We start from the raw sequence: 15,037 nt of genomic DNA, 5'->3' as shown, positions 1-15,037 counted from the left end.
GATTACTGTTCGCAAATAGTTAAGGATGTGGGCTGTTCTAGTTTTAGGGAAATGCGAAGTTTAGCTCAGGATAGGAAAGAGTGGAGGTACGTGTCCAACCAGTCTTAGGACTGATGACCTTATGATGATGATGATGGCGTATAAACATTATTATTACTAGTAAGCTGTTATTTATTAGTCTTTTCACAACCGTCACTGTTTATATTCTCCATCTGCTTAGTTGTTAGCGTAATTTCTCTGTACGTTACCTATTTCCATCCACGATCGGCTTTGGATTATGACTTTCTGTTTTTTTATAGATTTTTTTGTTCCACACTGCTTTATTCACCATACGATTGCCTATTGCATTTAGCTAACACCCTCCAAAGCTTGCTACATTTTTTTAGTTTTGATTCTTAAAGAAAAGTATTAGGAAATATGCTCTTAATAAGGTCGCGCAACAAATATTGTAAATAAGTATCACCATTAATCATTAAAACATTTTTAATGTTACAATAAACACAATAAAACCTCATTCTAAAAGCACTTATATGGAAATTCTTAAATAACACAAGGAACTTAAAATGCGTCGCACTGACGGCTTTAAAGATAAAAATCCATATAAATATTTTTAAAAATCAATTTTGGCATTTTAGGCAAACATAATTTTCGTTATCAGTTGTACACAGTTTCGCGTATTAACACATAATTTCATGTCCTGAACTTTAGATGTGGTTTTATTAGGCACACCTAACCTAAATCACAGAAAAGCCTAACTCAGTCTCCTTCATACAAAAATTTTAACGTTTATCAAGAATTACCTTAAAATGGCGAATGCTTGTGGCGCATTCGAGATATATCATAGAAAATGTAACCTTTACTATTCGTCAAGGAAATAAAATACAAACATAGGCTAAATCTTCGAATTTAGAAAGTAAATCGGATCTAGATGGAGTCTTCTGAATTCGATTCGTGAGACTGTCTGTAAACTTTGTTAACGCAAGAGATTAATTCATAGTCAAAATGCCTCAATGCATGAGAAAAATGCAGTCTTATAAGTGGAATAGAAAATTGTTATAAAAAAAGCTAAGTCAATAATGATAGAGTCCAGTTTTGTTACTCGACGGTTTTGAAAGTCGCTGAACATGAATATGCAGTTAGCCACGGCCTCTGAGGTACCTAAGACCTAGGGTTCCCATTATGCACATCGTCTCCAGGAGTTGTTTTAAATAAAAAATCAATTGAAATTAGTTACTCGGGGGTTTTGAGAGTTACCTACCTGAACACAAATATATAGTCGGCAACGATCTCCAAGGTACCTTGGGCCCTATGGTCCATGATTTTATAAATATTAAGTTTTTTCTAAAGATAATCATGATCATCATAAGACTGGCTAGACACGCACCTCCACTATTACCTATCCTGAGATAATCTTGGCATTTTCCTAAAGCTGGAACAACCCACACATTTAACTATTTGCGAACAGTAATCCAATTTAAGTCTACCTCTAGCCCTCCTAACTCCAGTTTCTGCCTCTAATATATCTCTGACTCTACCTTCATGCCTAAGAAGGTGTCCTACTAACCTATCTCGCCTATTTTTTATTGACTTCCATAGAATCCTCTGTTCTCCTATTCTTTCCAATATCCCTTCATTTCTAACCTTCTCTATCCACGGTATCCACATCATTCGCCTGTAACACTACATTTCAAACGCTTCAAATCTTTTCTTTTCCGCCGCGCCCACTGTCCATGTTTCGCACCCGTACAACAACGAGCTCCAAATACACACCATTAACAATCTTTTTCGAATTTCTAAATTAACCGTTCGCGAGCATAGAAGTGACTTCTTTTTATTGAGGCGACTCGACCCTGTGCTATTCTCTGCTTTATATCCCTACTACTCCTTCCGTCCTGAGTAATCTGACTTCCTAGATACCTAAAATCTGCCACTTCTTCTAATTTGTTGTCTCCTATCTTTATATTCGTTCTTTCTTTATTTTTTTCTCTTGCATACCAGTATTTTTATTTTACTTTTATTTATTTTCATACGTTACTATATTGTCAGTACCTCATCCATTTTATTTAAAGCTATCTCTAACTCCTCCTTGCTAGATGCTAGTACTGCTTTATTATCTGCAAATCTAAGCATACTAATCTTTTTCCCCTGTATATATATCCCTACAGTTCTACTCGTGAAATATTGCACTTATTATTGACATCTCCCAAGTTCCCGCCCGGACACCCGATTGGGGGACTAGGTTACGTTCAGAGTACTTTACCCTAGATAATGCGTTAAATAAAAAAATTTTTTGAATACACTGTTTTTTGTGTATATAATATTCCTTTAATAAATATTTGAAGGATATATTTAAAAAATAATTGTTTTACAAAATCTTTTCTAAACAGTTTTCGTCTAAACCTTCATTGTATGCCGTTACCATTTACATATTCGTACTCAGCGACCCTCTGACCACTAAGTAAATTATTTCAATTGATTTTTAATGAATTCAAATTCAGCGACCCTCCAAACCTTACAGGAGCAAAATTGGACTTATTTCTATCTTTAATGACCGAGTTTTTTCATAACAACTTCACAATGCATTTATGACTGCATTTTTTTTATGCATCGATCCATTTTTGAAGATGAATTTATCCCTCATGTTCACAAAGTTTGTAGACAGTCTCATAAATCGCATCTCAACCCGACTTACTGCACAAAATTCGAAGGTTCAGTGTTTTATTTCCTCGGCTATAATGTACATAATATGTAAAGCCTGTACAATTGCAGTAAATTTGTCCTTTAACATTTAAAAACTTTCTAATAATTGTTGCAACTATTGCAATAATTTAAATTACTAAATGGATTAGTTTAATTGATAACAACAATACTTTTTCAGGCTCCAGAAACAAACCATCATCAAAACAGAAACAGCGTCAAAAATGATAAAGATATTATATGCTTAATATCATGGAGGAAGCCCGAGAATGTAAACAACACAAAAAGGGATATTTGCCTAAGTTGCGGTGAGTCGTTTGAAGTTGTGAACGGCGTTGCTACCCTTTGCTCTATGAAACATAATCCTTAGATTTTAAGGCTGACTTGTAATTTATTTGTGATTTTATTATGTAAATCGTGTAAAATATACAAAGTTTGTTATAATTTTTGTGGCGCAATTCATGTATTATATTGAAAAAATATAAGATGTTCGTAATAAATTATTTTACCGTAAAAATGTGATTATCTTTCAACTTACCATTAACTAAAACGTTTAAATTCATAAGCCATTGAAGATCAACTTGATTTTTCTAAGCATCTCTATCTACGGTTCACACAGGCATACTTACATAAAACTTGTACAAAGCTGATGTTGTCACCACATCGAAGGAAAAAACAAAAATTATCATAATTATTTAATTTTGACTTATTATAATATATTTTAATAGTAAGTACTGTTTCATAACAAAAAATACAACTACAAAATGTAGCTTTTAACGACCGATTTATTAAGCAAACTCAAATACATTTAGTTAATTCATTTTTATTTTGTTAAGGTTAAAGTGTAAATTTTATGATTAGGTACTCCGCACTTTGGTTATATTTCAATTGTATGTGGTCTGTGTTAGATTTTGTAACCTTAATTTTTACTTCATATACCACTGCTTCTAATTTCGACTAATTCTCATTACAAAATAAAATAAATTAATAAAAGTCGAACTTTAAAAAAACACAAAATATATTGAGTAAAATAGGTAGTATACTTTAACATGTCTGTTTGAAGAGTTACAGATCTTGTATGCTCTAAGGATAAACTAGATTTAATCTACAACTCATTCTACTATTAGTCATAAATAACCAATACTGAAATGAATAAACGCATCCGTCAAAGAATTTACAACTACGATAAAAATGTCTGCATGGTCACAATAGAAGAAGGTGCTTTCATTGGACTCACATAGACTTACTAAATGTTTTTACAATTTCTTTTAATTTTCGAATTTTTTGTATTTTTTTTTGTGGAATGTTTAGATAAACATTTTTCATATTTTTCGTTAAATTTATAAGAACATAGGTTTTTTTACGACGGGAATCCTTTGCAGAGGAAAATTCCTGACAAGACACCCCGCACCCAGTGTGGATAGTGTGGAATTCTTACCCACTAAAAACAGCAGGTACGGGTGCCAAACATGGACAGTAGGCACGGCGGAAAAAAAAGGTTAAAAGAGTTCGAAATGTGGTTACAGGCGAATAATGAGGATACCGTGGTAAGAAGGTTAGAAATGAAGAGATATTAGAAAGAATAGAAGAACAGAGTACTCCATGGAAGTCAATAAGAAATAGACGTAAATAGGTTGATAGGTTGGTATGACACCTTCTCAGGCATGAAGGTCTAGTCAAAAACATACTAGAGGCAGAAACAGGAGTTAAAAGGAGTAGAGGTAAGCCTAGATAAGATTACTGTTCGCAAATAGTTAAAGATGTGGGATGTTCTAGTTATAGAGAAAGGCGAAGATTAGCTTAGGATAGAAAAGAGTGGAGGTGCGTATCCAACCAGTCTTAGAATTTCACTATTCCTTGTTCAATAATCTTGAATTCTTAAAAATAACACATTAGCTACGGAACTTTATAAGATCAGCTAGAGACCCCGGAGATCCCTTAGCGTCCATGTCTTATTCTTGCGATAAAGTCAACATTCAAACTACAATACGCAGTATCAAGACGAGAATAGAACTACAACAATATTATATACGCTTGCAGAAAGAAACTACCGAAATTTATAATCAATAATTTCTTCCCGTTAAACGATTCAGATAAATCAAAACCAACTGGGACAAAACTTGTTTTTTTTTTAAATGTTTTTAGTTTTATTATTACGTAGCTATGTGTAGTTCATAGTAAGGTTTTATAACCCCTAAAGCAAAAGGGACGGGTACAATTAGTTTCAGATCATAGAATATTCCTAAGGGAAATTGAATGAAGTTGGAGTACAGTTTACGTAAAACAATTAAACTCGTTTAGAATTAAACTCTAAGTTCATGTGATGTTTATAAGTTTCTTCGAAAGAAGGAAGAAGATCGAATTAGGAGTTCATACAAACGAAATCATAGGTAAGAGGAAGTAGGTGTTAGGTATTTAATTAAATTAAAGGAATGCTTGGAACGAACAAAAAGCTTTTAAAACAAGAACCGTTATGTCACAGAAAATATTTCATACTTAAAGGAATTTCATTTACGGCGCACTACAAAGAGAGAGGTGTGAGACACGCTGCCATTGGAAATTAGTCGAACAGAAAAGAATGTTACAATCATGCAGCAAAATAAAATAAAACTAAATAGTGTACTATTTAAGTTATGTCCTTGAACCTATGTACAACCGACGAGCGCGAGATGATACCGTGAGAACGTATTTTACTGATTATGCATTTTTAAGATTAATGTTGCATCTTTCTTATATGTAATAATAAAATTGTTACTTCTTATTAGTCTCTAGATTAGAGAAGTCGCCTGCTTCAACTTTTACCTTTTTACAGTTACTTAATAAAATAATTGCTTTTAAAAAATAAGGTTTCATTAATTGGCCTAATTCGGAAAGTCAACTCTTTGTTGCAGATACNATTGCAGAAAATTAAATGAGATAAAAGTTACTTTACAAAGTGAAAATAATAAGTATTTGAAATTCAAAAATTTTAAAAACTATGAACTGACACCGTTCGCAATTTATGCCGATTTAGAAAGTATGCTATTTAAATATAATGAAAATGTAACTGATAATATAAGCAAAACGCAAAAAGTTCACAAACATGAAGCGTTCAGTACCTATTGCATATTATTTAAAGTGTTCTTACAACGATTCACTTTCCCGATTTACAATGTATACCGGCGAAGACTGTATTAAGTGGTTTATTAAGGAACTTGAGAAAATTGCTATCGAATTGAAAGACATTTTCTCAAATATTGTCCCCCTGATGAAACCATTAACTATTGAACAATAATATGAATTTATAACGACAACAAATTGCCATGTTTTTCGAAAAAATTTTAAAATGAGGATCTAAAGATCTAAGATCATTCACACCTGGACGGCAGTTTCCGTGGTGCAGCGCACGCAGGGTATAATTTAAATTATAAAGACAGTCACGTAGTACCTGTAATTTTTCATAATTTGTCCGGCTACGATAGTCATTTTTTAATTAAAGCTCTAAGTGTAGAGTTCAAGTGTAACATTTCTCTATTACCTATAAACAAGGAAAAATATGTTTCTTTTACGAAATATGTGCAAAATACCACGATTAACTTCAGATTTCTAGATTCTTTCCGTTTCATGGCTAATAGTCTAGATAAATTATCATTATTCCTAGATAAAGAAAAAAAATAATAACAGGGAAATATTTTCCAAATGACGATGAATTTGAATTGGTACAACGTAAGGGTATTTTTCCATATGAATACATCGGATTGTTGGGAAAACTACGTAATTACTAAATTACCCCCTAAAGAATGTTTTTTCAGCACGATTAACGACTGTCACGTTTCTCACGAAGACTACGAACATGCATGCTTAATTTGGGATACATTCAAAATTAATACTATACAACAATACGCGGAAATATATCTAAAAACAGATGTTTTGCTTCTTGCTGACATTTTTGAAAATTTTCGATTGACTTGTTGGAACACGTACAAATTGGATAGTTTACATTATTACACTGCGCCAGGGCTCGCTTTCGATAGTATGCCAAAATTTACAGGGGTTGAATTAGAACTACTAACTGATATTGATATGATAATGTTCCTAGAACGAGGAATACGTAAATTTGAATGGGTTGATGATGTCTACTCTATTGTAATTAATGACATTCCCGACGACGGTGAGTATGGTTACATATTTGAAATTGACTGTATTTATCTAGATAAACTTTATAAAAAACATCGGGATTTACCATCACTTCCGGAACATTTAATTCCACCAGCTTCCAATTCAAAAATGCATAAATTAATGACCAAACTATACGAAAAAAAAACTGTATTATTCATTATAGGAATTTAAAAGAGGCAATTAAATTTAGTTATTGAAATTGAAAATGTTCATCGTATATTCAAATTTAAACAATCACCTTGGTTAAAAAAATATGTCGATTTGAATACAAGTTTACGGCAGGCGATAAGAAAGATTTTGAAAAAAATTTCTACAAACTTATGAATAGTGCTGTATTTGGTAAGACAATGGAAAACGTACGAAAATATAGGGATGTTCAATTGCTAATGAAATAATCCGGAAGATAAGATGCAAATTATTATATTTCACAACCAAATTTCCATATAGAACAAACAGAATAGCTCAAAACCCCAACGCCAAAACACGACACTGTAGTTGTCCGAAGCACTTTTCGGTAACAAAGTTACCTTCTTCAGTTCAACCGCCAAAGTTTTTCCAATCTTCATAAATTTCCATAGTTGTACGATATTCGATTAAAATATGGTACTAATTGAAATGAAACGGCTAAATATTACATTTAACTTGACATTTCAAAAACTATAGGTACTATACGAGTTTCATTATAATTATATTCAAAACAAATTTTGTGAGAGGGCCAGATTACCTTATACTGTCCCAGACTCGCTAATATACCAGTTCTTTGTTGACGATATTTATCAATATATAAAAAATAATACACATAAATTTGATACATCAGACTATCCACTGAATAAAAAATGAAGAAATCTTAGGTCTTGTTAAAGATGAACTTTGTGGTAAGATATTTTCTGAATTCATCGCTTTGCGATCGAAAATGTACGCTATAAAATTGTATAATGGTAATGATAAGGAGAAAAGTGATGTAGAAGTTAGGAAAAAGTCTAAAGGTGTTACAAGGGCAGCATTTAGAAAAATTACATTTGAAGACTATTTTAAATGCTTATTCCACAATAGAACAACAGAAGCTAGCCAAACTTTAATTTTGTCGAAGAAACATAAAGTTTATACAGTACGACAGGAAAAAGTAGCAGTTAGTTCACACGACGATAAAAGAATAAACTAATTAAACTGTATTTACACAAATACGTATCTGAGGGGTTACAAAGATAGCATTTAATATACGAATAAGAGTAGTGTAGATAGTACCTAGTTATGTCCTTGAACCTATATACAAACGACGAGCGTGAGATGTTACCGTGAGAACGTATTTTACTGATTATGCATTTTTAGGAATAGTGTTGCATCTTTCTAATATATAATAATAAAATTGTTACTTCTTATTAGTCTCTCGATTAGAGAAGTCGCCTGCTTCAATTTTAAGCTTTTGTAGTTACTTAATAAAATAATTGTTTTTAAAAATAACTTTTCATTAATTGAAAAGATAATTATTAGTTTATTGTTTTTACTTATTTTTATTATTTGTCATTTTATTATTGAATTAAACTTCCTTTATTGATCATCGTTTACATTTTGTAGAAAGATTAATACAGAGATGTATTATATTTCAATATACCTAATCAGAAAAAGCGAATAAATAAATAGGTCTATTTGTGATAATTTTGGTAAATGTCTAGATGATGGCCCCACCGCTTCGGGGGTGGGGGTGGGTTGGTNTATGTCGTGGTTTGCACATTACTTGTCAACTTTTTTTCTTCCATATTTTTTTATCACAGTAACTATTTCGTCTTCCGAATTTAGTTCTGACCCTCCTTGCTCACTTTTGGAACGCTCATCGAACCACTAAAGTAGCAATGCTTGATTCGTCGCGTCATTATCATTCAGTTTAATACACTTGCTACTCGACATATCCAAAATATTTCTAAAACTAGAAGGAAAAATAATATTTATATTACGTACCACTTTCCGATTTTTGTAACAAAAGTGGTGGCGTGGATTACTATTACCCTCTAAAGCAATTTGCGACGGAATAACAGAAACAGTTCGAGAGTAACTGGCACTAATGATGATCATTCGACGTCTTAATATGCAAAACTTCCTGTCGGGGCAGGCAGTAAAAGGCGAGCGACGTCTATACAGTCGATTTCCCTTGGGCTGGATTCTGGCTGCCGTGAGAGGGCATCCGGGTGCTGGTTAAACTTTCCAGGGCAATACTCAATGGTGAAAGTAAATTCCTGAAGTAACAATGACCGACGCGTCAACTTAGCTCGGACATCTTTCATAGTTTGTAACCATTGCAGCGGTCGATTGTCGGTTCTTAGGATAAATTTCGGTCTTCCAGGTATAGGCAGTAACGTTTAATGGCCCATATAACAACGAAACACTCCTGTTCGTTGCTAAGGTACGCCTGCTCCATGGGATTGAACTTAGTGCTCCCGTAAGCAAACGACGTCCCTGGATCCGCCCTCGTCTTCTTGGAATAATATTGCAGCAGCTCCTTTCTTACTAACGTCAGTTTGCAAAACCAAAGGGTTTGCTGAAATCTGGGCGTTTTAGTTGAAGCGGTTATCTGGTACACTGCGTGATGTGGTCAAAAGTTTGTTGTCAATTGATCCCATTTCTATTTATTTTTCGGGCTGAGCAGATCCGTTAGAGGAGCAGAAATTTCAGCAAACCGGGGTAAGTACTCGCGGAGCCAATTGCATATTCCCAGAAACGCCTTCAGTTCTTTTCTACTTCCGGGCGATCGAGTCTCGTGGATGTGACCTAGGTGACTTGATAGTGGAAAGTTGCCATCTTTGGTGACGAGATGTCCTAAATACTCGAATTGGCGACTTCCGAATGTACATTTCTCAAGACCGCAGTACAAACCGTGTTGCTGTAACCTCTCTAGGAGTTTGTGTAGGTGCAGTAGGTGGTCTTTCCAGAAATCGGAGTAGACGATAATGTCATCCAGGTATACCAAACAGTTCTTCCGGATGTAACCTGCAAGTACTTCCTGGCCCATGATCCCCAGGAAGGTAGCGGGAGCGTCCTTCAAACCGAAAGGCATCACACGAAATTGGAAGCAGCCTCAATCAGGGACCGTGAATGCGGTGAGAGTTCGGGAGGCGGGATGCACCGGTATTTGCCAATAACTCGATTTAAGGTCGATGATATAAAAGATGCTGCCTTTCCAACCTTGTTCCAATGTTTCGTGGATTGCCGATAATGGCGAAATTTCGTCTTGTGTGATGGCGTTTAGGCGGCAAAAGTCCACGCAGAACCGCGGTTGTCAAGACTTTGACCACAGGTGAGTTGGAGGAGGACTGAAGAGTTCAATTACTGCGTCTCTTAGCATCTCTTCGACCTGCTGTTGGATTATGGTTTTCTTCGCCTCGGTTTACCGGTACGGAAGAAGACTTTTGGTAGCGTGAGACGAAATCCTCCTTCAGATTCGGAGCAAGAAGAAGTAGTATTTCTTGCTTGATATCGCCCATGTGAACACGAACAGCTGTAGTAGCAGTGGTCGTCATCTCACTTCCGTCGGCAAGTTGAACAGTTGCGTTAGTGACGCATAGTTGGGAAGGTTTTCTAAGAATACCAGTTTTCATAAAATTATGCTCCGGTGTCGATTACGGCTCGAACTAGATTATCATCGACTTCATTGCAGTTGGGCAGTTACGCTTTCTAACATGTTAACGCACGCCCTTATCGCCCTTGGTGAGTGCGTTGGGCAGGATTCTCATCGGGCTGTCTACCGTTTCCCGACGATGTTGGGTTCGAAAGCTTGTCTTGTAGAACCGGACAATCCCAGTGGAAATGTCTTTCTACACAGTAAAGACACAACGCAACAAGTAGTATAGCTATGTCGGAGCTGCGACAGTGGATGGCACGTCCATCCAGTTCTTACCATTGTTTCGTGTGAAGAGATGGCGGCGGGCGCTGAAGAAGTATTTCAAGGTCATTCTTCGGGGCGTGATGGTGTGGTAAGATGATGAAGGTGTTAGGTATGCGATGAAGAGATGGCGTGCTGGCGGGCGGGCGCTGAAGATGAAGAAGTCTTTCAAGGTCATTCTTCGGCGCCCGATGGTGTGCTAAGTTGAGGGTCTGAGGTAGGACAAGCGGATGGCACGTCCATCCACTTCTTAGCATTGTTTTGTGTGAAGAGATGGCGGCCGGGGGGCTGAAGAAGAAGAAGAAGAAGTCTTTCTAGGTCATTCTTCGGCGCTCGATGGTGTGCTAAGATGAAGAAGTGTTTATAGACCACGCCCCTTTTGTCAGCCATATGAGAAGGCCGTTTGTTGATTATGAAGAGAGAGGGTGATGGTGCTGCTTGAAGAGGTCTTCGAAGGTGATTCTTTGAATTTTTTTTGCGCGGCGGCGATGGCGGCGGTGGAGGGCGGGCCGCGCGTCGCGACACTCAAAGTTTTCTTTATTTGGTGTAGTTGATACTTTGGGTCGCAGAAGTTAGATGGCGTTGATAGTATTAAAATGAATAAATTATGCTGTTTGTTTACATACATTTTCTTTTTATATAAGTGTTTAGTTGACGGTTTTGAATGGAAGATGTCGTTGGTGGAATTAAAATGATAAAATTTTAATTACTTGGTGGTGATGGTTGAAATAAAACAGTGATATTTGTTTAATACATATATTAGAAATAGAGTAATTCATTGTTTACATTTATTTTTGTACTCGTTTGTACTATAGTTAATTTTCATTGAAATGTGATAAGAATTGGTTAAAGGAGGAAGTGACTTCCTGTTATTTACTTTTGTTGTGTTATTTTCCTTATTACTATTGAGAAATAAATGTTTATGAATGTGAACACAGTTAGATATTGCACACATCGCAGTTTTAGAATTTATGTGTGACATACAAAGAGCCGGTCCCCTTTCTAATTTAGGTACCATACTATTAATTTGATTTATATCAATTACATTAGCTTTGGGTAGATAGTTTTTTACAAACAGGTGTTTTTGATGTCCTTTTACATATATTACATGCGAATTTGATAAATATCGTTTTAGAATACTGGCTACTTGGTTTACATTTACATAACCCTCATTGAAACAAATTCCATGATGATTGTTCTCTAGCCAAAGCACTTGTTTTCTAGTAGCAGATGATAGCTGCCTAATTGTACATGGTGACCGGAAGACAAAATGAGCTATACGATCTCCCTCATATATACATAATTCTTTTGGAACAAATTGTTTTAGTTCAGCAATATGAAACCCTTGCACATCTAGAATGGTAACAGTCATCTTGATTTCTAAGCGGAGACTGATTAGTTATGCGAATAAATTAATGATTTATAGCAAATTTCGTACGATATTTGTAAGAGGTAGATATTCAACTATACAGTCGTGTACAATAATGCAGTATGCTTTTGTATTAGGAGGAAAAACTTCTCTACTTTGAAATTCTAATTTTACATCAACGGTTGATGATTTGATTGCATCATTTTGTTTTGTAGTGTCAATGACAAAGATTGGATTATTTTTAAATAATGCATATGAGATTAACGGTTCCGGATGGATTTTATTAAAATAACTTTTTTGGAAATCGATGTACATCTGATATGCTTCAGTATAACGGTTCTTACTAAAGTCCATTTTAAGAGACTCATACGGATAACATTCAGAATTTAAATATAAACGTAAATCCATTAAATTTATGTTATCAAAATCTGTTATATCTTTTAACGTATTATCACGTTTTTCAGTTTGAAACATAACTATTACATAACGAGGTCTTTCAATACTCGTACTTGTTTTAACAACCCAAACATCTTTATCAGTATTACGTAATGCAGGTAACTGATGCAATTCCCATCGTCTAAATGGTATTATTATGGGCTTATTCTGACCTATTTGTTCCAATAGTCGTAATTTAACTGCATCGTTTGGATATATATGTTTTACACGTAACTCAATGTTTGAAATTGAAAAGGTTAATTTCTTTGCTATGTTGCTTGTTTTATAACAATTGGCATCAGTGTGCGAACGAACTAATCTAATTTTATGACGCCCACACAAAACTTTTCGATAGTCGTTAAATAAACCGAAAAGGAAATTCAAGGGTATACGGAATAAAAACTGCTGCTTTTGTTCACTAATTAATTGTCCTTCAATGTTATCCATGTAGTTCCAGCTGGCAATGTCAAGTGCTCGACATTGATTTCTATTGTACAATAACAAGGCTCTCGCAGTACTTGTCATACCAGGATCGCGCACTCTATCCACTTCAATGCCATTTAATTCATAACTTATATATTCAAAGAGGAATGCACCTGCGTTATTAGTTAATTTTATGTGAGCCTGAGGTGCTTCACCACTTATTTCAACAGTAACATCGATAATTAACGCAGCATCACTCATATCTAAAAATGCATCCTGTTGATTAATATTTATCTCACATTCGTCGCTGTTGTTGTACGCTTTTGTTTCAGTTGGATACGTATGTACTTCTTCTTTTGTAATTGACTCATCGTAGATGGGGTTGGTGAACAGTTGTAATTTACTTTCCATTTTCCCTGACTTTTAATCCTATGCTTTCTAAGAAATTTCGGTTAACTGATGAAAGTTTTTGATGAGAAGGAGACCAACGATGTGTCTTAATTGGTGTTCTAGCACCGAATGCATAATTAGTATTAATAACGGTTGATTTATGCATACCTTCTCCCATATTATTATTATTATAATTATTAATTGGTTGTGTAACTGCTTCATTGTTAATAAATAGCAGACCCATTTTGCTTCTTCAATTCCAATCGAACAATGATTTCTTCTCCTCGAAAGTTAATTAACTGTGAATTTTGATCAACTACCTTTATTGTAATATTACTAATTGATCGACGATTATCAATTGGTAGAAACGTTAAGTTTTTCGGTTCAATATTGATTGAATAGCCTGGATCAACTGTTGGTGTGAATTCATATACTGTATGACAGGGTGATCCGTTGCAGTATGAACCAATAACAATGTTGCACTCGATGCGTATTGTTGACACCTGAATTATATTGACAGGTAAATCAGATTCGTGTAGGACGTTTTCTTTTAAAATTCCAGGAGAAAACCCTAATAGTGTTCCAATACTGTCTTTGTGGTTAAAATTTACTTTGTATTTACACTTTAGTTCAGATCTTAAGGTATTATTATTAGGCTTTAGACTTAGATGATTGTTACGTTCGCTGAAATTACTGTGTGGTGGTGATATTTGAAATTGTAGATAATTCTCGATGTCAGAAATTTCGAAAGATCCTGTTGGGATACTTATGACGCTCTCATCACCAGAGCTGTTATAATAGTAAAATTTATTGTTGACACCCTCTTGTATATTAGGAATGCTGTTGTATGTATGAAAACCGATAAGAGCAATTGAATACTCATAACGACTATCTAACTCTATCGGAGGATAAAAGTCTACCGAAAGAACACTGCTCTTACCTATCAATGTGAACGTTTGTGACATGACTAATCGAAAATAACTATAGGAATGAATTTTTATAGAGAAATTCTAAACATAAATGACCACAATTATAAGTATTATATGTCTGATATGAATCAAAATTATAATGAATTTGATTGGATGCTGAAGAAGATGACTGCTGCCAATATCTTATCAGTTCAGGAGGAGGTTTCAGATTACCAAAACTATCGAAGTAATTAATGTTTCTATTCCTTTTTATGTAACAACAAAAATGAGTTCCTGGATTGGTGCTCTTATCTAAATTGATTACGGCGCTTTCGTATTTTCTTGCACCGTTAAGCGGCAATGCATCTCTCATAAATACACCACGAAAGTGAGGAATTTTTAATTTTCGAGCAAACATATCCACTTCGTTGTTGGTTAGCGCACGTGCAGGAAGGATTAATGGAGGTTTTTTTTTTTAAATACAATCCCATTCCGGACTTAAACGGTTTTAAATAAAGTCCGCTTCCTTTTTTTCCGAGAGATATGGCTTCTATTGTTTGATTATGACGTTTAGCTTCTTCCAGTTGTTTCGTCGCTTCTTTTGCATCGTTAACTGCCTTAACCACATTANCAAAATAAATATAATATACATAAGACAGCAGGATTAAAGACCACCTCAACTAGCTCACGTGGCTCTAAGTAGCTTAAGCATTTTCCGTCAAACAACAACAAACCAAGACACTCAGTGAGCAAAAACTCACCTGTATAAACAGGAAAATTAAT

At 34.8% G+C, this 15,037-nt stretch overlaps 1 protein-coding gene across 2 annotated transcripts in view; it reads left to right on the top strand.

Annotated features, from left to right (window-relative positions):
* Positions 1-3,142, top strand: part of LOC108739367 (gonadotropin-releasing hormone II receptor) — a 166,000-nt gene extending 162,858 nt beyond the window's left edge. For both annotated transcript variants that reach the window (XM_025975728.1, XM_018473247.1), the window contains exon 8: positions 2,879-3,142. In XM_025975728.1, the coding sequence (XP_025831513.1) occupies positions 2,879-3,067 (189 nt within the window). In that variant the 3' untranslated portion in view covers positions 3,068-3,142. The remainder of the gene's footprint in view (positions 1-2,878) is intronic.
* The last annotated feature ends 11,895 nt before the right edge of the window (positions 3,143-15,037 follow it).

The sequence above is a fragment of the Agrilus planipennis genome, unplaced genomic scaffold (genome assembly GCF_000699045.2).
Source record: "Agrilus planipennis isolate EAB-ADULT unplaced genomic scaffold, Apla_2.0 scaffold171, whole genome shotgun sequence".
NCBI classification, from domain to species: domain Eukaryota; kingdom Metazoa; phylum Arthropoda; class Insecta; order Coleoptera; family Buprestidae; genus Agrilus; species Agrilus planipennis.
Note: the sequence above shows the minus strand (reverse complement) of the source record. Positions and strands in the feature narration are given on the sequence as shown.